This window comes from Penicillium canescens, assembly GCF_028828765.1.
Source record: "Penicillium canescens strain IBT 15451 chromosome Unknown utg000008l_segment0_segment0, whole genome shotgun sequence".
NCBI classification, from domain to species: Eukaryota; Fungi; Ascomycota; class Eurotiomycetes; order Eurotiales; family Aspergillaceae; genus Penicillium; species Penicillium canescens.
In genome coordinates this window covers 516690-537948 of record NW_026703970.1, presented here as the reverse complement: position 1 = coordinate 537948, position 21259 = coordinate 516690, and the positions used below count along the sequence as shown (strand labels likewise).

General features: G+C 50.8%; 9 protein-coding genes across 9 annotated transcripts; 6 read left to right on the top strand and 3 right to left on the bottom strand.

Annotated features, from left to right (window-relative positions):
* Nucleotides 1-10: 10 nt before the first annotated feature.
* On the top strand, nt 11-1174 carry N7446_011079 (Ctf8 family protein; the record flags this gene model as incomplete). Its single annotated transcript, XM_058519821.1, has 4 exons — nt 11-42; nt 93-120; nt 284-359; nt 762-1174. The coding sequence occupies 4 exons, from the start codon at nt 11-13 to the stop codon at nt 1172-1174; spliced, it is 549 nt and encodes a 182-aa protein (XP_058367345.1).
* Nucleotides 1175-1919: 745 nt separating this feature from the next.
* On the top strand, nt 1920-3037 carry N7446_011078 (uncharacterized protein; the record flags this gene model as incomplete). The annotated part of the gene is made up of 3 exons (XM_058519820.1): nt 1920-2380; nt 2438-2602; nt 2653-3037. 3 exons carry the CDS (start codon nt 1920-1922, stop codon nt 3035-3037), a joined length of 1011 nt encoding a protein of 336 aa, XP_058367344.1.
* Nucleotides 3038-3418: 381 nt separating this feature from the next.
* Nucleotides 3419-4047, top strand: N7446_011077 (Dabb family protein). Its single transcript, XM_058519819.1, has 2 exons — nt 3419-3596; nt 3726-4047. The coding sequence occupies exons 1-2, from the start codon at nt 3438-3440 to the stop codon at nt 3936-3938; spliced, it is 372 nt and encodes a 123-aa protein (XP_058367343.1). The 5' UTR covers nt 3419-3437; the 3' UTR covers nt 3939-4047.
* A 439-nt stretch (nt 4048-4486) lies between these two features.
* Nucleotides 4487-7376, bottom strand: N7446_011076 (putative GTPase activating protein (Gyp5); the record flags this gene model as incomplete). Its single annotated transcript, XM_058519818.1, has 4 exons — nt 4487-4549; nt 4618-5559; nt 5616-7274; nt 7338-7376. The coding sequence occupies 4 exons, from the start codon at nt 7374-7376 to the stop codon at nt 4487-4489; spliced, it is 2703 nt and encodes a 900-aa protein (XP_058367342.1).
* A 402-nt stretch (nt 7377-7778) lies between these two features.
* On the bottom strand, nt 7779-8989 carry N7446_011075 (Rab geranylgeranyltransferase BET4; the record flags this gene model as incomplete). The annotated part of the gene is made up of 4 exons (XM_058519817.1): nt 7779-8143; nt 8195-8771; nt 8821-8928; nt 8981-8989. 4 exons carry the CDS (start codon nt 8987-8989, stop codon nt 7779-7781), a joined length of 1059 nt encoding a protein of 352 aa, XP_058367341.1.
* A 1335-nt stretch (nt 8990-10324) lies between these two features.
* N7446_011074 (WD40 repeat domain-containing protein) lies at nt 10325-12043 on the top strand (the record flags this gene model as incomplete). Its single annotated transcript, XM_058519816.1, has 2 exons — nt 10325-10328; nt 10398-12043. The coding sequence occupies 2 exons, from the start codon at nt 10325-10327 to the stop codon at nt 12041-12043; spliced, it is 1650 nt and encodes a 549-aa protein (XP_058367340.1).
* Nucleotides 12044-12798: 755 nt separating this feature from the next.
* On the top strand, nt 12799-13449 carry N7446_011073 (uncharacterized protein; the record flags this gene model as incomplete). The annotated part of the gene is made up of 2 exons (XM_058519815.1): nt 12799-13073; nt 13197-13449. 2 exons carry the CDS (start codon nt 12799-12801, stop codon nt 13447-13449), a joined length of 528 nt encoding a protein of 175 aa, XP_058367339.1.
* Nucleotides 13450-13701: 252 nt separating this feature from the next.
* N7446_011072 (WD40 repeat domain-containing protein) lies at nt 13702-16246 on the bottom strand (the record flags this gene model as incomplete). The annotated part of the gene is made up of 2 exons (XM_058519814.1): nt 13702-15625; nt 15681-16246. 2 exons carry the CDS (start codon nt 16244-16246, stop codon nt 13702-13704), a joined length of 2490 nt encoding a protein of 829 aa, XP_058367338.1.
* Nucleotides 16247-18322: 2076 nt separating this feature from the next.
* Nucleotides 18323-20889, top strand: N7446_011071 (putative transcription regulator BDF1; the record flags this gene model as incomplete). Its single annotated transcript, XM_058519813.1, has 3 exons — nt 18323-18426; nt 18482-20492; nt 20551-20889. 3 exons carry the CDS (start codon nt 18323-18325, stop codon nt 20887-20889), a joined length of 2454 nt encoding a protein of 817 aa, XP_058367337.1.
* Between the last annotated feature and the right edge of the window lie 370 nt (nt 20890-21259).

The following is a 21259-nucleotide window of genomic DNA, read 5'->3' as shown; positions in this document are numbered from 1 at the left end:
TCTACGTCCAATGTTGGGTTATACCCTTCGAAAGAACATCAGGTATGTGTTTTGATCTGGCATTTGAAGGACATCGACTGATCTATATACAGTTTCTACCTACTCAAGCATCCGAGCTACGTGCGCTTCGATTTCAAGCCCTGTCACAAGCGCTGTTACTCGTCGATCACAGCCATTGTCTTGTTCCATCAATGTCCTATATGTCAAGCTGACTTTGCTATTTGTTACCCTCGTCAACAAATAGACGCATCCCTGTTTATGCTGAATGAGTTGGGTCTTCCAGAACATGAAGCGTCGCTCCAATGAGTGCAAGTCGAACTCCGGGTATACTTCGATACTTCTACTCCAAGCTCCTGTCAGTAAGACTTAGGTTGCCCCAAACGTGTTGGCCCAATTCAACCTGATCGCTCGCCATGTATCGACCCGGACTGCTTGACCTGTCACGCATTGGCTTAGTGACCACGGAGAACAAGAAGGATAAAAGGCAGTGAATGTTTAAGTATATCAATGTACATATTCCATATCAATTCAATTTTCCAAGCACAAAACAAGGTAAAAGAGTGCAGAGTAGCCCATATACTCGAGTTGCATTGATACCCGATAAGCAGTGGAGACCGAAACGCGACCCGACGCGCCTCACCACTTAGCTACTACACAATTACACACCCCAACCCACCAACACACCAGTCCAACCCAAAATGCCTTCAATAAAACTACACCCCTCCTCAGCTTCATCAACAACTAAAGCGACAAACCCCCAGACCCCCAAAACCCCCTCCCACCCCTCCTCCAAACCCCAACAGGCCTAGCTATTCTCGAACTCCAAGGCACAATCAACGTCCCCTCCTCAAACGAAGAAGAAAACGAGATGATCGACAGCCCCAGTTCCAATTCCAACATAGACCCAGCCTCCGTGTTCGAAACCCCAATTGGAAAACTCATGTTCCCGGACTACTCGGTGCACAACCCGGATGACACGAAATGGATGAAGCGCGCATACCTCTATGTCGGCCGGTACCAGCGTATGACTGGTGAAGTTAAGAAACTGCCGAGGCCGGTTGCTGTGTTGCAGAGGCACCAAGGGGAGGGTTACGGGGAGGAACTGGAGGTTGTTGAGATTGTGCGGTATAAGATTTTCTTTAAGAGTCGGCCGGAGCCTGTTAATAATGTCTGAGGGGGCTGAGAGGGGTGTTTCTTATTGAATTGGAATCATATCGTCAATGGGGTATACAATGGGCCACAGGGAGGGATCTGGGGATGTTCTCTATGCTTGTGTTGAAGCAAGAGAGCCAGGGCTGGTACTTCACCTCGACCCTGGATTGAAGAGTTCGAGCAGGGCCATGACGCCCTTTCCTCTCCCACGAGGATCGAGCTTTCACGGCGTTGAACCCACGCTTGGATACTGGCGGGGCACGCCAGAGTTCGAACAAGGTTAATGGACCCTTCTTTCCACCCACATGGATGACTGCAACATTGCCTCATACAATCAGATAGGCAACGCACTCTATCCAGATCTACAGGCAAGGAATGTGACACGTTTGGCACGTATCAAGGATGTCGCCAATCTATGTTCTTCCTTTTAAGGTTTCCCTCTGAAACAGCCGTGCAAATCGCGCACAAATACCTGGCCGCAATTCCACACCCGTTGAATTCGAACTGGTTGGACGACACCCTCGACGACAACCACAACAATGACGATTCCCCAAAACGAAGTTATCATCCCTTCCAAACGGGCCCTGAATACATCGGCTTGACCATATCCACTGGTATGTCGGTAATCCAAAACAAACAGCCTCATACTGGATCACGCGCATGGGTTTTCGCGCCATAGCGTATCGAGGCCCGGAGAACGGATCTTTCCATATGGTCAGTTATATCGTGTCGAATGGGGCTGCCAGGTTCGTTCTTACGGGGCCAATATGTGGCCCGCCGCGGGATTATGTGGCCCGCCGCGGGATGTGGAAGATAATGTACTGCGCTGCGCTTCGGATGATGAACGTATGACGTTGGCTGAGATTCATGAGCATCTGTCCACGCATGGCGATGGGGTTAAGGATGTTGCGTTTCGGATTGCTGGTGATATTGATGCTGTTTGGAGGCGGGCTGTTAGGAATAGTGCGCGTGCTATTTCCGAGCCGCGAATTGTTGCTGTTGACGGGCATGGGTTGATTGTTTCTGCGACTGTTGGGGCGTACGGGGATACTGTGCACTCGCTTGTTAATCGCGAGGGGTATTCTGTAGATGCGCCGTTTTTGCCGGGGTATCGAGTTATCTCTGAGAAAGACCCCATTACGCGGCTTTTGCCAGTCATTGAGTTTCTTGAGGTTGATCATTGTGTGGGCAACCAGCCTTGGGGAGGGGTGGATCATGTTGTTCGATAGTGAGTGATATGTGGTTGGCTTCTGATGGAAATTGGACTGACTGTGATGAGGTGTAGTTACGAAGTGTGTCTCGACTTTCATCGCTATTGGACAGTCGACGACAATGATATGTGCAGCGAGTACTCGGCGATGCGGTCAATTGTGGTGGCTTCACCAAATGAAACAATCAAAATGCCAATGAACGAGCCAGTAACTGGCAAGAAAAAGTCGCAGATTGAAGAGTATGTATCCGCTCATCCCTATACCAGGCGATGTTGGCTGACCCTTATAGATTCGTCGATTACTACCACGGAGCCGGAGTCCAGCACATCGCCTTTCGCACAAACGACATCGTCACAGCCGTAACCGAACTCAAAGCCCGGGGTGTACAATTTCTCTCTGTGCCAGCTGCATACTATGCAGATCTACGAAAGCGTCTCTCACAAGTCTCCTACACGCTCGATGCGAATGTAGACGTGCTGGAGCGGCTGAATATCCTAGTTGATTTCGACGAGCGTGGGTATTTGCTTCAGATCTTCACCAAGCATGTTGGAGATCGACCGACGGTGTTTACAGAGGTTATTCGGCGGAATTCGTTTGATGGGTTCGGGGCTGGAAATTTCAAGAGCTTATTCGAGGCGTTTGAGAGGGAGCAGGCGCTGCGGGGGAATTTGTGATTTGTTTGACATTCACAAAGGCGCAGACTGCTGGTTTATGGAAAAGTCCCTTGTATTCAAACAAAAGGTCGAACTGAGCATGTGTGCCACCTGGATGTATAGATATCCGAACCAATTCCGCCCTCGGCTCTAACCTCATCACCGTGCGGAATTGGGCGCTCTACAACATAAACGTTCCGCTCTATCTCCAAACATTACAACACATAGATACACTCAATCGAGACAGACATGCTCACAAATCATCGCAATTGATAGAATAATCGGTAATCAAAAGACCAAAGCCCCATTCTACACAACCAATACGAAGCTCATATCCGAGCCGAAGGAATAGAAACATGCCTTCCATCTCCACGTAATTCCCCGCCCCAGACCTCTGACATACTTAAAGCCCGCCATCCCCATGTCCCGCCTCCCTCCCCGAATACTCCGTACCCTCCGAACGATCCATACATCCACAATGGCCCCCATCGAGCGAATCACCCTCTTCAAGATTCCCAACGAGGCAGACCGGGACCGCGTCCTGGAGCAGTACAAGGTTCTCGCGAAGACTGCTACCAAGGTATGTGCATATGTCACTCAACTGGAATGCCTCCTCGTGATAGCTATGTCTCTACATTATCACTACAGTAGAGACGGGTTCATCCGAAACCAGCCGAACGGTTATTAACGGATATTTCCTTTCTCTTAGGACGGCAAGCCTTACATCGTCGCTGCTGCTGCGGGCGCTTCATTTCCCGATCCTAGGAATAAGGGGTACAATTTGTCGGTCAAGACTACTTTTGCTTCTATGGAGGATATGAAGTACTATGATAGTGAGTGTGAGGCTCATAAGGCGCTTAAGGCTGTTGCTGGACCCGTTAAGGAGGATGTTTTGACGAGTTTTTATGAGAGTGTTTTGTAATTGGATTTGAATTGTTATATTTCTTATTTCTTATTTGTGCTTTTTTTTCCTGCTTTTTCTTCGGTTTGAGGGGATTGTACATGTGTGTCTAGTAAGTAGCAATAAAGAGATACCCACCAACGACAAGACAAAAAGACAGACGAAAGGAAGAACCATCAATTGATGTACACTGCATACGTCAAGTATGCCCAGCCCTGCCCTGCCCTGCTCTAACTTATTAGAACATACAAGACACACACTAAAGCAGACATGATTGCACGCAACACGGAAACACCGATGCCTTCCAGAAATGGCATTCCAGTGGTCAGAGAACATGGAACATGGAAGAGGGTCATAAGAACAGGGGCGTTGTACGCAAATCATAACATTGGCTCAAAACAAGAAGCAAAGTACAGAATGGGTAACAGGCAAACAGCAAAACAATCCGGCCCATAAGACGAGGTCAAATGTCGATGAGACGGGATCGCAGATCTTCCGTCTCGTCGCATTTGCAAATATACAGATCCGGTTCTTATCCGGGGAGGGGAGGGGAGGGAGAGATGAAGTGATTAGTCGAGAGCACGGCGTAGGTCACTCCATTTTTGGCGCAGGGTCTCGTGGTTCTCGGAGATCTGTGTTGGGATTGATTAGTCGTTGTCTCGCGCAGTGAAAATGTAAATGAAAAGGACGTTTCTCTTACCTCTGCCCACTTCATCTTCGTTGCAACTAATTCCTTCTCCATCTCGGACATTGATTCCTCCATGGCGCGGTTCTCGTTTTGCACTTCGATGTTGCGCTTCATGATCCGCTCCATTTCCATTCGGAGTTTCTCCTCGACTTCGGCCGGCTGTTTATCGACCACGTTCTTGAGTTCGCTGACTTGTAGCTTCAAGGCATCGGTGAGGTCGCGCAGCTCCTCGTTTTCTACCTTGACGTGCACCAGCTCCGAGGCTAACTGCACATGCTCCTTATCAGATGCTTCGGCGCGTTCCTCGAGTAGTCGGACACGTGCGCCTTGTGTGCTAACTGTATGTCGCAGATGTTCAAGCTCGGCTTCACGTTCCTTCTCGGCGCGTGTCTTCTCTTCCCATTCGATGGTGTACGTGGCAAGCATCTCGGGAGTGAGAGGAATTGCACAAGCATCTTGTACCAAGATGTCGGACCGATAAACTTCCTTGTCAGCAGCACCGGAGCTGCCGAAGAAGCCTGATTCCAGGATCGACGAAGTGGATGGCTGTTTATCAATGTAGGCGTCGAAGAGACGTTCCTTCAAGAAAGTTGTGAGCACACTCATATCCTTCATCTCGAGAAGAGTCTCGGCATTGCGTTTCATGATTGCAATACCAAATTTGAGGATTGTGCTCTCCAACCCTTCTTCAAAGATTAAATCATAAATGCGAAGAACCAGCTGCAACGGGAATCGGTACGCGAACAGTGTCAAGAACCACTGCGTGGCATATAGCTGGGGAGGTACTCCGCGGCGCCGAAGGTGGCAGTACAGAGCAGGCTCCAGGTCTTCCAGGAGTCGCTCGAATTGGTACAGGCTACGGTGAAGCCCGGGCATATCCTGAATGAACATATCTCGCAGAGAATACTTGTTCATCAGCTTCACGAGCATCGCAAAGGCATCAACCTCGTCCATCTGCATATCACGTTAGTCAACAATCTCAAACGACACCCAGACCAGGGGATACTCACATTAAACAGTAAGGGCATGGCAATAAAGTTCATGCCTTGCGCATATCCAACACCTTCATCATACAAAGCGTACGCCTTGCACAGCCCAAAGAGGCCCTCCTGACTACCCTGCGAGACGAAATATTTCGCATAGCTTGTGCGAGCACCCAGATCCCGTCGAATAGTCTTCTCCAGCTTCTGCAAGGCAACAACATCGCTCTTGGCCTTCTTCGCTCGCTCGGCCTCGCTGGAAGCCTGTTCCTTGGCCAGTTTATCGGGGTCCGCCTCGTGGGATGGACTAGGAGCAGCGCTGCTTGACCGTGACCCAGATTCAGAGCGAACTGATGAGCGCGAGGACGTGGTTTCGGCGCCTGTTAATGTTCGTCCGTCCTTATCGTGTGTCGTTCCCCGTGCCACAAGCTCTCGGTATACGTCCTCCAACTCGGCTGTCTGGCAATCGGCCAGGATCTGCCAGATCACTCCTCGGATCGTTTGTGGAATACCGCGTTTGATGGCCGCGTTTAGTTCCTCGGAGCTGGCCAGTGCCTGTGGTCCATTGTTCACGAGCTGCTGCCACATCTCCCAATCGACCGGCGTGGAGGCATCAGACACAGACCCCGTTCTGGGGTGCAGTGTTGTCGCCGAGTGAGGCTCTGCTGGGGCGGCTAGGATGCCGTCCTCTCCTTCCTCACGAATGATAGGAGGACTAGCTCCAGCATGGCTGATGCTAGCCTGGCCCGATCGCAGGCTCGCCTCGTCGACCTCTGGCACATGGTTCTCCTCGCGCAAGCGCAGCATCTTGAATTGATCCTTCAAGCTGTTCCGTCTCGGCTTCTTAGAGCCGATGCTCGACACATCGTCACCATCGCGAACTTCTAGGTTGCTGGCGAGGGTCGACACAGAGGTCCCAGTGTTGCGCCGACTGGCGGCCGATTGGGGCGATTTGACGTCCTTTGGCCCGGATGAGCTTCGAGAGAACCATGCGAATGGACCGCTGGGCTTGCGGGTAGGGGGTGGTGGCGGTGCGGGGGGAGGGTTCTTGTTCACTGGAGGAGCTCCCCATGGCAGCGAGGGAAGAGCTCCTGACAGTCCCATCAAGCCGGAGCTCTGCGGGGCTGTGTCGTCCTTGGGAGGTACCGGGGGTGAGTTCGTCTTGTCTCTTGGGCTTGGCCCCTTGTCTGTCAGTTCGTCGTCCTTGCTGTTCATTAGGTTCACTTCGTCCAGCGACGACGCGGTTGAGAGACGGTGGGATGTGAGTAGAGGTGACTTGTGAGGAGCCATCTCGTCGTGTCCCTCCTTGTCAACCTCTCCTACCTCCTCGGTCTGAGTAACCTCGGATCCTTGCTCCGGCACGTCCGCATCGTAGGTCTCATCTGTCACGGTGTTTGCGTCGTCGTTGGTTTCATTCCCATCAATTCTTTCGTCCTTCTCCTTTTTCTTGTTCTTCTTGTTCTTCTTGTTGTTCTGTCCCCCCTGCTCCTCGCCACTCTGGTCGACAACCTCGTCCTTCTTTTCGTCCTGCGATTCAGAAGGAAGCGGAGGTTTCTCCGTCGTTTCTGGCGATGTGATTGTGCCGATTGGTGGACTGTCAGTTAGAGATCGAGTGGAGGTGGACCTGGGGATTTCGACATTGAGGTTGTCCTGGATCTGGGCGGTTTCGAGGGCGTTGGCGAACGACTCCTACATAGATGGGAGATAAGCTCATGCAAAGGTACATTGTGAGGATTCTCATCGTTCACTCACCCCTTCGTATTCAGTTGGACTGTGGCGGTTGGAAGACATCTCGGATATAGCTCTCTCTCGAGATGGTGACCTCACAATCAGAAGACGTAACCCATAAGACTGAAACTGAGGCCCAACGAGCTGGTATGGAGATCAGAGATGTGTAGGAGAAGGAATGAGGTGAAGTGGACGGAATTTGGGGTTGTCAGTTTCAAGTGTTCAATTCGAGGCCAAGTACACAAATGCTGATTGGCGCCCGAGAAATGCGGAGCTGTCGATCGGACGTTGGAATGCGCCTGCATGTACAAACATACAAATATACAGATAACTTATAATGAACTACACTATGTTATGTCTTATCTTGTTATGCCGGGTTTTGAATTCCTCTATACAGGTGGCAAAGTCTAATAAAAGGGGTCAAGGGGGTTGTAAACAGATCGCCAAGACGCATCTATAACTCCTTCATAGGCCCTTTTCAAAATCAAGCCATCGTTGTCGTCGTAATGGATCTAGCTTCTTCACTTCTGAGAGCCAGCTCAGAATCTGACCCCGGTCTTCTTGCGATAAGTTGCCTTCCACCTTGGATGCAAGAAGTGTGCAGTCGATCAAGGCCTGGTAGATGTATTTGCAGTCTTCAGCCCCATCCAACATCTCTTGAAGTTCTTCAATCTCATTTCTGAGATACTCCAACCGGTCGGAGGCACTCAGATTGGGCGCCATGGTGCGTTCGGCCATCGACGCGTCAAACACACTCATGAGATTTTGATGGTAAAACCAAAGCGACTGGTCATAAGGGTCGATAAAAGCCTGGTGGATAAGTGATAGCTCTATATATTCATTAGCATCCCATCCTGCATTCTGGTAATCGATCGACCAACCATCATCTAACATCTTTCTCCGATCGTCATCGTTGGCACCTTGCTCATCCAAAAGCCGCTGGATAAGCTTGGTTCGGTAGTGCCACGCAGAAAAGTTGGAAAGATTCGCGCCGATCATCTTCTTCGCATACTCGAATTCCTTCTGGGTCAGGTTCTTCGCTTCTTCTGCCGTGCCAAGCTCCTTCAAGGTCTCAACCACGAAACGTCTGTACCCCCACCCGTGGAAGTTACGACTGTCGAGGGTCAACATCTTGCCCACAAGGGCGAGCTCTTCCTGCCAGATTTGCCGGGCTTCGGGGAGAGATAGTAAGCGGCGTGCCTCATCTAGCAGCCATAGACGGTAGTTCCAGATCCAGTAGCATTTGGGAAAGCTACGCAGGAGGGGCAGCAGGAACTGTAGATCATTCTCGATCAACTGTGTGATCGAATTAGTAGCCTCATCTGATCCTCCTGCTTGGGCAAATTGGTGCTGCAGGACCTTCCGGCGATAGTTCCAGGCTGTATAATATTCTGGATTGCTGGACAGTAGCTCAGAGATCTTCTGCAATGTGTCGATTGTGTATTCTTGCTCGGCCACCTAATCTTGTCAGCCTCTGATTGCCTCTCAGCGTTCAGTAAATGGGCACCTTTTTAGAGACCAAGCGCTCAAGATCTTGGTATTTTGCTATCTTCTCCTGCTCTTGCTGGCGTGCTTCAGGTGACTTCTCAACGGGTTTGTACCGCGGGACACCATGCTAGGATCATTAGCCCAGTGCCATGGACATGGATGTGGAGAGTTGAGCGCACACTAGGCATTTTCAATACTTTGCAAGTTTGATATTAAGAAATGAACAAAGGTATGGAGTTGTGAGGTTTGTCCCATCTATGCCGCAGAGGGAATCTTGTGCTGCCTCAGGCGAAACTCGTCACTGGTTATATAATATCAATGTCTATTCACGTGACCTAGTGGTCTCTTTCTACTTTTGGACTTTGACTGCTTCATTGCCAGTTCTCTTTTTAACGTGCTGCCTTAGAAGAGGCCTTCTCATACACTCATTTCCTAGCTTAAGGTCGTTATCTATCGCAGATTATTCACCTTCATCCAAATTATGGTGGATTTGCCTTGTCAATCCTTCCGGGAAGTTTCTCCAATAGGCACTCATACTATTCCGTTGACTTCACGTTCTCGATCTGAGTCTCCCAGGGACAGCGGGTCGACCAGGTTAACCGAGTTTGCCACCTTAAATCTGCCATTCTTTGAAACACCTACTTCTCCATTGTTGTCCGGCAAAACAAAGCTCCCAGCCATTGCCATACCTGCTCCTCGTTTCAAGGAAAATCGATCATCATCTCCTGAGAGAGGACGCAGCAGAGTTAGATATGCTCCAAGTACACCTGCAGTACGAAGCCCCTTCGGGAGCTCCATATCACCGGATAGATTCATCCCAAAACGAGACTTTGCGGAGTCTAGCTCAGCAGCATTTCGCGTGGCCAAACACCCGCTTCGTCTTTCATCTCGGGAGAAGCTTTTACGAAGGTGTCCACCTGGCGATGATCCGTTTCTGCCATCAAATCCACACAGACTTCCAACCATTCCCAGACCGCAGCAACCAACTCGATTGCAGCAAGCCCCACGTCAACGGCCCCATCTAGTCAACGACCTTATATTTTCAGGACGCAATATCCCAGATGAAACATTGAGACAAGTCAGCGCTGGAGCAGTTTGGAATGTGGGTGGAGCATCTGCAGTTCTCGGAGGCCCCCTTTCTACTGCTCCTGGCGACACATCAATCGTCACGGGGAGTGGACCAACTGCACCAAACTACGTGGCCCGATTTTTACCCCAAAAGCCGAAGTTTGATGAAGAGGAAAAACATGAGTCGAGGCTTGCGCTTGCGTTGGATATAGACCCGACCACCAGACTCCTCGGCACTTTCCTACCATGTTTCGAGGCTCCGCTCAGCCCAGCATCTCCATATTACGAACGACTCTCTCCATTCGTTTGGAAGGACAATGCATGGAAGAAAGTGGAAAGGGAGCATTGTAAGCAAATGCACTTGCAATTGTCGTCCCCGACCCCTGCTTGACTTCGAGATATACTACTATTTAACAGGAATATATCTAACATATAAGCCCATACTTGGGAACCGAATGAGTGAAATTCACCGACATTCCTACAGCAGTTACTGACCACTGGCAAAACTAACATTGCAACTGATCGCAGGGCCTACAGTCCGTGACAAGAAGGAGGTTGTTCCACCAAAGCCCTTTCGCATACTGGATGCTCCCTTTCTTCGAGATGACTTCTATTGCAGTACACTGGCATACTCATTTACTTCTGGGATTCTGGCAGTGGGCCTTGGTCATAGAGTTTTTCTTTGGTCAGAAGGCCGAGGGGTGGATTATCCGCCCTTCCCAGACTTGCACCACTCAAATTATGTGACTTCTTTGTCATTTTCATCCGATATTGGTGGGAGAAGTATCCTTGCGGTAGCTCGTCGGTCTGGCCAGCTCTCTTTATGGAGTACCTTTGAAGCGGATGTTCGGTTCGAGATCAGTCATCCCAACAGCATTGCATGCGTGGCATTCAAGCAGAAAACATCTCGGAGACCTTCTGAACGATTCATCCATAAGGAAGTTGAGACGGAAGAGCTAGCCGCTGGTGATGATTTTGGCAACGTTTGGTACTACTCAGTGGAGTGGCCAGACGCCAAGGACAGAGCCGAGTGGAAATGGAACGGATCCATGACTCTACTTGCCAAGATTTGTGCTCATACCCAGCAGATCTGTGGACTGGCCTGGTCACCCGATGACAGATATTTGGCCACGGGCGGTAATGACAATACCTGTCTCTTGTTTGAAATGGGCGAGATCGTCCCAATACAGCCTTTGGACCACGCAGGCTCACCCGTGACGCCGCCTGATTCTCCAAGTCAGTTCAGCCTCGGCGCCTTTCCGTACCTCGCCCTGGGTACAGCTACAAGACGACTGTTCCGTAGACAGACTGCTATGAATCACTTTTTCCCATCATGGGTCAATCCTCCTCCTATAAGACCCCAAGTCACAACTCCGCTCTTGAGCAACGCGGGAACACTGATTTCTGGAAGTGGACGCACAATTCTGGTCCCTTACAATCGTCAAAAGCATCGCCTCCTGCATTCAGCGGCTGTCAAGGCAATTGCTTTCGCGCCATGGCAATCATCTCTTCTCGCAACCGGAGGAGGCACGAATGACCGCGCCATCCACTTCTATCACACCCGGAGCGGAGCCTGTTTAGCAACAATCAACGTATTTGCCCAGGTTACCAGTCTGATCTGGAGTCAAACTCGACGCGAGATCGCTGCTACTTTCGGTTATTCACAGCCCGATCACCCATTCCGAATCGCCGTCTTCGCCTGGCCCAGCTGCGCACAGATAGCTGTCATTCCATGGGGTCCCTATGGAGCCAGCTGGGATGGACCTGATCCACCTGCCAACATCGATTGCGGACGAGCTCTGTGGGCAGTTCGATACCCAGGAAGGCTCCACCACCCACCCAGTGTTTTGTTGGACAGACCAGATACTTCGTCTTCTTCACGGTCACCTTCATTGGGGCGCTCACGATCTCCGGCTCGAGAATTCCGGGCTCGCGGGCGCAGGACGGAGTCACGGATGGTGAGTCCAAAGGAGAAAGAGGGTGGAATGTGGTGTACGCGAACTATGGAAGAGGGATGTATCATTGTGGCGTCTAGTGATCAGACTGTCAAGTTTCATGAGGTTTGGACTGGAAGGCGGACAACCACTGGCTCTGCTTGTGGGCTTTTGGGAGGCAGCGATATCCTTGAGGGCATGGAGGGCATTGAGAAGTCTGGTGGAGAAGTCATTCGCTAGTACTTCTTTTTCTTCTTTGGCTGGTGTCCAGCACTATCATTAGCAACCTATATATTTACTAGCTTTGCTGCAGAGACTCGGCGTTACCAGCTTTATCTTTCTATGTTCTGGTGAAATGGATTTTTGCGTTCTTTCACTAGGTACCGTTTGTTTTTGAATTCTCTATAGCCTGTAGGACGTAATTCTAGTTCACCGGATTTCGCGGAGTATATAATTGTTGTATGATATATTTGTGCATCTCACATAGAAAGAAACAATCTTATTCTCTAATGTTATTTGTGGCGAAATATAAGTATAAGAGAGACTGGATGGAGAGACTCATGATATATATATTATAGGCTGAATGAATCGAAATGCAAAAATTTTGGTCAGTATACGGCCAAGAAAGTATCGAGGCAACCATATGAAGGTAGACTACATATATATCCATGACTTTATAGTGCACCTAAAACATATAAACATAGAATCCCAAGAAGTAAACAACACATCAACCCAAGCTCAGCTATCTCTCTACCATCCCAGAGTAACTAAATTAACAAATCCCACATTCAAACCGAATTCTGCAGAAAACCAACATCTCAGCTACATACATTAGCGTCCTCACCAGCACCAGCCAAAGATCCCCAAAACCGCAGATCCCACTCCACCCATCGACAAGCTCTCCAACAATCGAACCCAGCTCTTCCCACTCTCCCAATTCCAGTTCACCCTCTGGTCGCACCTCCAATCCCTCAATCCCAACCACAGTCCCCAAAATGCGCCTCTCAACCATCCTCACCCTCCTCCCCCTAGCAAGCGCCAGCCAAGCCGATCCAACCCTCGGCTCCACCCTCAACGTAACCGTCCTCGGCGCGCGCCACAACCGCTCCACGCTAGAATGCTGGGCTCTGCAGCCTGGTTTTGAGACTTCTGCGCAGGCGGGGACGTCGGGTTCGTCGGTTCTTGATATGGGCGTTGCGCAGGGAAATGCTTCGTTTACGGCTATACCGGCGGAGTTTGATGGCGAGAGACATAATGCGCCTGCCTTGCAGTGAGTTTTTCTTTTTCTTTATATTTAGATTGGTATTGATGCGGGTGGGAGTTGTATATGGGTGATGCTTGTGTTAGGTGGATATGTTGTTTGGTCTATACCTTGCTGATCACTGCTTTATAGATGGGTGGTTTTCCTTTCTGGCTTGGCGCATATCACTTTACCCAACTCGACTGTCGAGGCTTGGATTGAGGGTGGGAAGAATGGTGCCATTCTAGCGCTTGATACTGCTGATGTCAGTGCATTGGGCCATTATACTGTCTACCCCTCCAAGGAGAGGACTGTTGCGTTGCAGGTTCCTCTTGGGGAGGACGGAATACCTGGCCATCGGGTGCTGCATGAAGGAGCGTGTCATGGAGATGAGTTGTTGGACTAAGCGATAAAGATACCTGGATACCTGGATACCTAGCTAAATCGAAGATATCGGAGACGGAGAGATAGATTGAATAGACATTGTTGATAGAGACGCAGAGGCGCTCGGTAGACGCATAAGATATCGAAAGCAGTAGATAAAACAAGAAAAGGAAATGCAGACCACATTGGTCAGATGCATCGAAAAAATGAATATGTTCTTTTGAAGACCGTTACCCCTTCCATCTCTAAATTCGTACAGTTGAGAAAGACACACTTATTTCTTGCCACCCTTGCTCTTCTTGCCGGATGTCTTGCTCTTCTTTGGTGGCGGGGCCGCCTGTGCAGCGCCGTCGTCAGACTCGTCTTCTTCCGTATCGGCGATGAAGTCAACCATTGAACCATCGCTGTCGACATCGTCATCGTCATCATCCTCGTTCTCCTCGAGCGATTCCTCGGCATCAGATGAGCCGACGGACTCTGCGGCCTCGATATCCAGAATGGGCTCTTCGTCGTCGTCCTCGTCGTCACTGCCATCCTCCTCGTCTTCGGAGTCGTCAATGCCGTTCATCATGGACTCGTCCTCATCGTATACCTGGTCGCGTATTGACTTTGTGCGGGGAGTCTTGGCTTCGGTCTCGCTGTCCTCGAAGTCGTCCTGACCCTCGACGTAGATGACATTGTCCTCGTCCTCGCTGTCCATACCCTCGTCTCCGCCGCGGATCGATTGACGTAGGCCCAATTGAGCATCGAGCATGTCCAGCTTACCCTTGAGGAGGAGCAGGGATGGCAGGCTAGAAGAGCGCTGGTCCATAACCTTATAAAGAGTGGCCATGCGCTTCAGTAGATCGGGGTGACCGGCCAAAGCACCGCCATGGGCGACGCAGGTCCACTGCACCCACACGAGAAGGTGGCCGTAGCGACCGGGCCGAGAGGCGAGGCGTTCAGCGAGCTTCTGGAGCAGATTGGCGGCGAGAGAGGAATCGAGGCGCTGGATGGTAGTGCGGATGATAGAGGTGTCACTTGTGTGGAAGCAAGACTCGAGCATACCACTGTCGTTGGTCTTGAGGGACTGAGTGAGAACGGTCGCGAGCGAAACACCCGTGGGAATCTGTTGCACGGCAGCCTTGGGCTTGCCAGGAACCAATGCGCCCATCAGGACATCATCCTCAAGCTCAGCCTCAACGTCGACTTCCTGGCCTGAGTTTGCGCGCAGGAGCTCTCCAAATGATGGCTCGGCGCCTTCCTCCTCTTCCTCTTCCTCTTCCTCAGATGCGTTCTGCATCTCAACATCCTCAGTTGCTGCAACCTGCTTGGTGGGCTTTGTCTTTTTTTCGGAAGAAGCCTTGGACTTCTTGTTGTCCTCATCGTCTGAGTCCTCCTCGCTGCCAGATTCGGAATCGGCGTCTTGCCGGGAGTCCTCCATCTCTACATCGTTATCGACCAGGTTGCCTTGTTCCACGACCATACGGGTCTCATCAACGCGGCTCTCGGCAGAGTTCTTGGCACCATTTGTAGTGACCGACGAAAGTGCTGAGCTGGACTTGGTCTTCGTCACAGTCTTGGTTCCGGTGAAAGCGAGCTCTTCAGAGTTCTCATCGAGGAACTTGACGCGCTCGAAAACGGGGACCACACCACCCTCTGCGTATGCAACAACAATGTTGGGATCCTGGAACGAAATAGAGATAACTGGTACACAGGCGCTTGAAGATGCGGTATGCGTGATCTTGAGAGCTGCGTTCGCCTTTTGGGTCATCTGCTTGCGGCTTGCCTTGGCGCTGGCGGCGGGCGCATTGTGCGGCTGGACAAAAGGCTTGGAGAAAAGTTCAATGGTACCATCCTCGGTGATGGCGGCAAGAATTTGCTTCTCCGGGGTGAAATTGCCATCCGTGTGCAGGGAAACAGATGAAACATCCTGCTCGGCAACAAGGTTCCGAACAAGCTTCTGAGTAGCGGCATCAAAGACGTTGATGAAGCGGTCACCATCGGAGGCGAGGAAAAATCCCTCACCAGCAGACTCTGAAGAGGAGGAGACGACGGTGTGGATAGGATTGCGCATGGCAGGGAACTGGACCGGGGACTCGTCGGCGTTTTCGGCATCTATTAAGTACGGGGTCTGGGATGCGCAGATAAGAGGGAGGTTCGAGGGAACAGGGCGGGAGAGAGCAGAGAAGACGGAGGATGCAGGGAGGTGAATCGTCCTAACACATTATTAGTTTAAGAGTCCCAAATATTCCATGGAAGATATAATCGTACTTGATGCTTTGTCCGGTGCGCAGGTCCCACTGGACGAGCTTGTTGTCTCCGCCGATACTCCATGCCTCTTGACCGGGGCGGTCAGCTGTGAACTTGAAATCCTTGATTCCCTTCTCGTGCGCGCCGGTCAGAGTCCCGACAACCTTGTCCTCGGATGGCGAGTACATGCGGATGTCTGATGTGCTTGTGCCAAATGCGACCACGATATCACCCTGGTCCAGGCCATCGATAGCTCCGTTGACGTCGGAGCCACGCTTCCGCTTCTTCTTGGACTGGTCACGGCCCTTGCCTGAGCCACCATAGTATCCCCAATCCAGAGAAGTCACCGTTTCCTTCGGCCCCAAAGCATGCTCACACTGGAGACGTCCTGTGTTTGTGTCGTGAATTCGGATATGCTGCGCATCGAGGCCTTGAATGACGGACGCAAACAGGGCCAATTGGTACTCCGACGGAGAGAAAGCAGCTCGCAATATAGAGGACTTGCTTCCGGCTTGCATCAGACCTGATGCTGGCGACGCGGCGGCCGAGGCGACCTTGCTCGACGGGCGAGACGACTTCTTTCCCATTTTAGCGATAGTCTTTTTACCTCAGGGTTGAGGCTTGGTAGGATAGATTCAATGAACCCGGTCAGAAGAGAGACAGTGAATACCCAATATGACCGTCTTTTTCTCCCCTAAAGAAAACAGTTGGGGTTGAGGATTGGTTGCGCAGTTGATGCCGACAAGGAAAAAAAATGTTCGGGTGGAGACTGGAGACGCTAGTCCCAAGATGGCCTAGGCTGGCATCGAGGTATACCTTAGTCAGAACTCGAGGCTCAACTCTGAATTCTGCCTAATTATACAGTATAGTGGTTAGCATAATAGCAATCGAAATAATTTATTTGAGACAGAAAAAGAGCTGTGACAAAGAGTGGGTCTGTTCACAAACACATGAGGATCTGGGTGGGATGTGTAGCCAAATGTGAACAAGAAAGCAAACGACCGTGGGGTTAGCTACTCAGGACAACTTTAGCGTTTGATGCGCCTTGACAGTTGTCAGTCAGGAGGCGAAGTCCTACACCTGCCGAATCTATTTTGGTTGGATATATTTCATCCCTGTGTATGAAACGGATTTGACGTTATAGCCGACACGAGACCCTTACATAGAAGGGAGTGGACTTGAGATAGTGTTCCACTCTGGAGGATAATATGTTATGCCGTGTGAAGTGTGGCTTATCCCTCTATGAGTACTGCAGGTGCAATATCTGTGATTTCCGATATGTCCGTGGATCGACTAGTATATCTCCACCAAGCCGGAGTGGTCCTCCTGTCCCACAACCTTGAAGCTTTCCACGATAAAGCTCTTCACATTCTATACTACTTGCCTTTAAATAACTTGGTGCCTTTAGTAAACCTTTCTTGTTTTGGAGGTTACTTGATCTCGAACCGTTGTTGCTCTTAGCTTACACGACAGAAATTTGTACACCCAACATATGGGTCTAGAATGTGTAAGGAAGAGGTAAAAAAGATCCACGAAAACAATAAGACATCATCTACGAAGCCAGACATATACTGGAACTACCTGCGCACACTTCCAAACAAGCCTGAGCCATTTAAAAGTGATCAAGCACTAATAAACCATACTTGTAGTAAGATGAAACATCATTGGGCGAACATTTGACACCAAATGTATGAGGGTCGAACGCGCGAATCATGTGAAAGACGTTCCTCTGCCTAATCTGTAAGGGTCCAGGTGCAGCATACGCAATTGGCAGTCCAAAGGCAATACCCCCATAGACCCCCTGAAGTATAGAACTACTCTGTACATGGTCAGCTGAATATATGTGTACACATCATGTCACGTGCAGTGATGACGTCGGCCTCGATCGATCACCCGGAATGGGCCAGAACCCTAGGGTTATGAGTCATCCGCGACCCGTGGACTTGGGACATCAAAACCCTGAAATGATAAAAGGAAAAAAAATCTAGAAGGAAAGTAAAACCTCAATGACACATTGATATACTTAAAAAGAAAAAATCAGAGTATTTCAGGGCATAGTAAGGGAAAGAAAAGAAAAGAAGAAAATCCAGTCCAATCAGGGGTGGGATCAGAACCAATCAACAAGGGGGAAAGGTTGGAGAATCCGGACTAGTGTGGCTGGTGGAACTGGCAGGACAAGAGCAAGGCGGCCGTTTGTACTTAAGGATTCTTCCCCCGAGCATTTTTCTGCTTCCTGGTTCTCCTATTTTTATTCCTCTGACCGCCCCCCTTCCTCAAACATAACAAACGCGTCTTCGCGTCACCCCCCTTTTTTTTTAACCTCTTTTTTTATTATTTATTACTCCATAATTATTTTCACTTGGCCTCAGGCACTCTTCCTTTCTCGACTCACGTGATTCTTCCCATACCGCCTTCTTGGCAGTATAAATTCCTCTCCGATCGCATTCTCCACTCTTCCTATCTCCCGTCTCTTAGCTCCATACTCGATCACCGCGATTTCAGTTTGTCACGTTTGATCATATTATCAAGTCGTGACGCGCTCGTGGTTAACGTGTGAGAGCGCATTCGGTTGATCACTCGTTTTCCAAACAACGCGACTCTCACCTCTTCAACTTCCTACCATCTCACTTGCCGCCCCATATCCTTCATCCCACGCCACCTCAATGGCGACTCCGCCTCCCGAGGCCCCTCCTGTCCCAAAGGAGGACAAGCCACAGCTCCCTCCGTCGCCCACTGGCCCTTCGGCGCCTGATGTCGCACCTACCAGGTAAGCTCTTTAGTTTCAATATTGGCTTTGTTACCTTGACCTGACGTGCGCGCAGTGTGCAAGATGCAGTAGCTCTCAAAACCGATAGCCCCGCCGACCCCGAGGCCAAATCTCCTGCGCTGAATGGCCACGGCCCCGCGCCATCGATTACCAACGGCACAAGCACCGCTGCATCCCCTCCTAAATCCCCCGCCCCTGCATCTGCCGACCAGACCCCGCCTGTGACCCAAGACAAGACACCTGCTGCCGAATCTGCCACTCCCGTGGAGACCCAGCAGACCGGTGCTAAGGACTCAGTACAGTCTCAGGAATCAGCTCCTACAGCTCCTCCTTCCGCAGCTGTCGCAGATACCGAGAAGCCCGCTTCCCCCACACCACAGGATCCAGTTGCTGCGCCCACCACTATTGCAGCGGCTGATGGCGCGAGTGACAAAATGGCCGTTGATACCCCACAGAGTGTCTCAACTGCCGTGAAGACGGAACTTCCTCACCATCCTACCCCAGACCTCGCCCATCCATCTCTCCCAGCTCCGGCTGCCGCTGACCAGGAGATGAGGGATGCTCCGGAAGCTCCGATGTCTCCTTCCAAAATCTCCAGACAACGTGAAGCGGACCTCAGTGAGGAGCCAGCTGCCAAGCGCACCAAGGTTGATGGCGAGGACTCTGGACCGGTGGAGTCCAAGGCCCCCGACTTCCACGCTCCAGCCACTGAAACCCAAGCCCCTACCGACCATCAAGTTCGTACTTACACCGGCCAAGATGGACTCACCAAGATGCAACACAGATTTATCTCAAAGACTCTCACCAACCTTAAGCGTCTGCATGACTCGCGCTTCTACCGGGAGCCTGTGGATCCTATCAAATTGAACATTCCACAGTATCACACCATTATCACTCAACCCATGGACCTGCAAACTATGGACAGGAAATTGAAGACCAACCAATATTCGTCCCCCCAGGCTGTCCTGGACGACTTTGCTCTCATGGTCCAAAACACAACCATCTTCAACGGCCCTGAACACCTGGTCACTCAAGAGGGTATCAAGCTGAAGGGGACTTTTGAGAAGATCATGACCAATTGCCCCAAGCCCGAAGATGTGGAAGAAAAGAAGCCGAAAAAGCCCACTGAGAAGACCTCGGCCGCCCGCCGGGAGCCTCGGACTTCGTTGGGAAGCTCGACCAAGGCTGCTTCTCCCCAGGCTCAGACCTTTGCGCTGGGACCGGAGGGACTGCCTGTCATTCGTCGTGATTCTTCAAACCCTGATGGCCGCCCAAAGCGTTCGATCCACCCCCCGAAGCGCGATTTGCCATACTCAACCAAGCCCAAGAAGAAGAAGTTCCAGTGGGAGCTACGTTTCTGCCAGGAAGTTGTGGATGAGCTGTACAAGCAAAAGCACTACAACTGGGTCATGCCGTTCTACTATCCCGTCGACCCAGTTGCTTTGAACATCCCTACCTACCACAGCGTGATCAAAAAACCAATGGACCTGTCTACCGTTCAGTCCAAGCTGAAGACTGGTCAATACGAGAACGCCAAGGAGTTTGAAACCGATGTTCGCCTCATCTTTAAGAATTGCTTCCGGTTCAACATTCCAGGTGATCCCACCTATGTGTGTGGCCAGAGAGCCGAAGAGATTTTCAACCAGAAGTGGGCTCAGAAGTCCGACTACCTCGATGCGCATGAACCACACCCGGAGCAGAACAGCGACTACTCTGATGAGGACAGTGACGAAGATGCAGAAGAGAGCGAGGAAGACGATGAGAAACTCACTTTGCTCCAGAAGCAGATTGCTGAGATGTCCCGCCAGGTTGAGGCTATTACCAATAAGAAGAAGAAGACCCCTCCGTCGTCCAAGAAGGCTGGAAAGTCGAAGTCATCTAAGAAGGATTCTCGGAAGAGCGCTTCCGGGAAGAGGGACAAGAAGAGCAAGAGCTCTAAGCCCGAACGGACCCGCCCTGTCACCTACGCCGAAAAGCAGCTCATCTCCCAGGGTATCAGTAGCCTTCCGGACAAGAAGATGCAGGATGCCTTGCAGCTCATCCAGAACAATGTCCCTCAACTCAAGGTAAGTTTCATATATGAACTTTTACACTCACGGCGTGTTTTAACCATCCATTTTACAGGGTACCAATGAAGCCGAGATTGAGCTAGACATTGATGAGCTCCCTAACAACGTCCTGTTTCTGCTGCTTGCCTTCGTCAAGAAGAACGTGGCTGGTCTCGGGGATGACCTCGAAGAGGAGTACACTCCTGCCAGCAGCACCGTTGCGCAGCCCAAGCCCAAGAAGAACAAGCCTATGAGCAAGTTTGAGCAGGAGGCTCAGATCAACATGCTCCAGAACAACCTTTCCCGCTTCCAGGGTGGCGGTGGCCACTCCCCGGAGCCAATGCCTTCGGTTGAACACAATGAAAGCAGCGAAGATGACTCGGACTCCTCCGAGGAAGAGAGCGAGGAGGAGTAGATACTCCGTCGAACCTTGCCATTCTTTCCCATCAAAGGTGGCCCTTTTCGTTGATTTGCGTTCCAAGCGTCGATTTCCCCTGTGCTTTTCTGATATTTACCCCTTTCTTTCTCAATCACACCGAGTTTGGTGAGTTGCCATGCAACCCACCGACAACGTCTGTACATACTTTGAGACCCTGGACTCAGCAAGGTTTTGTTACCTGTGAACCTATTGCTCAAGATTGGCCCAACATGTTTCCATTTACTGGATCGATTGAACTTCTTCCCTATGCCCAAGTGCACAATTTTCTTCCCAAATGGTCTTTCCACTTATGTGGACGAGGCCGCCTTTTTTCTTTTCTCCGACGTTGCAGGTGGAAAACGGGAGT

Excerpts from the sequence above, each read along its gene's own strand:
- N7446_011077 (XM_058519819.1), top strand. The coding sequence starts at position 3,438 with ATGTCCCGCCTCCCTCCCCGAATACTCCGTACCCTCCGAACGATCCAT. Across the intron at positions 3,597-3,725 it reads TCGCGAAGACTGCTACCAAG|GACGGCAAGCCTTACATCGT; the intron begins GTATGTGCATAT and ends CCTTTCTCTTAG.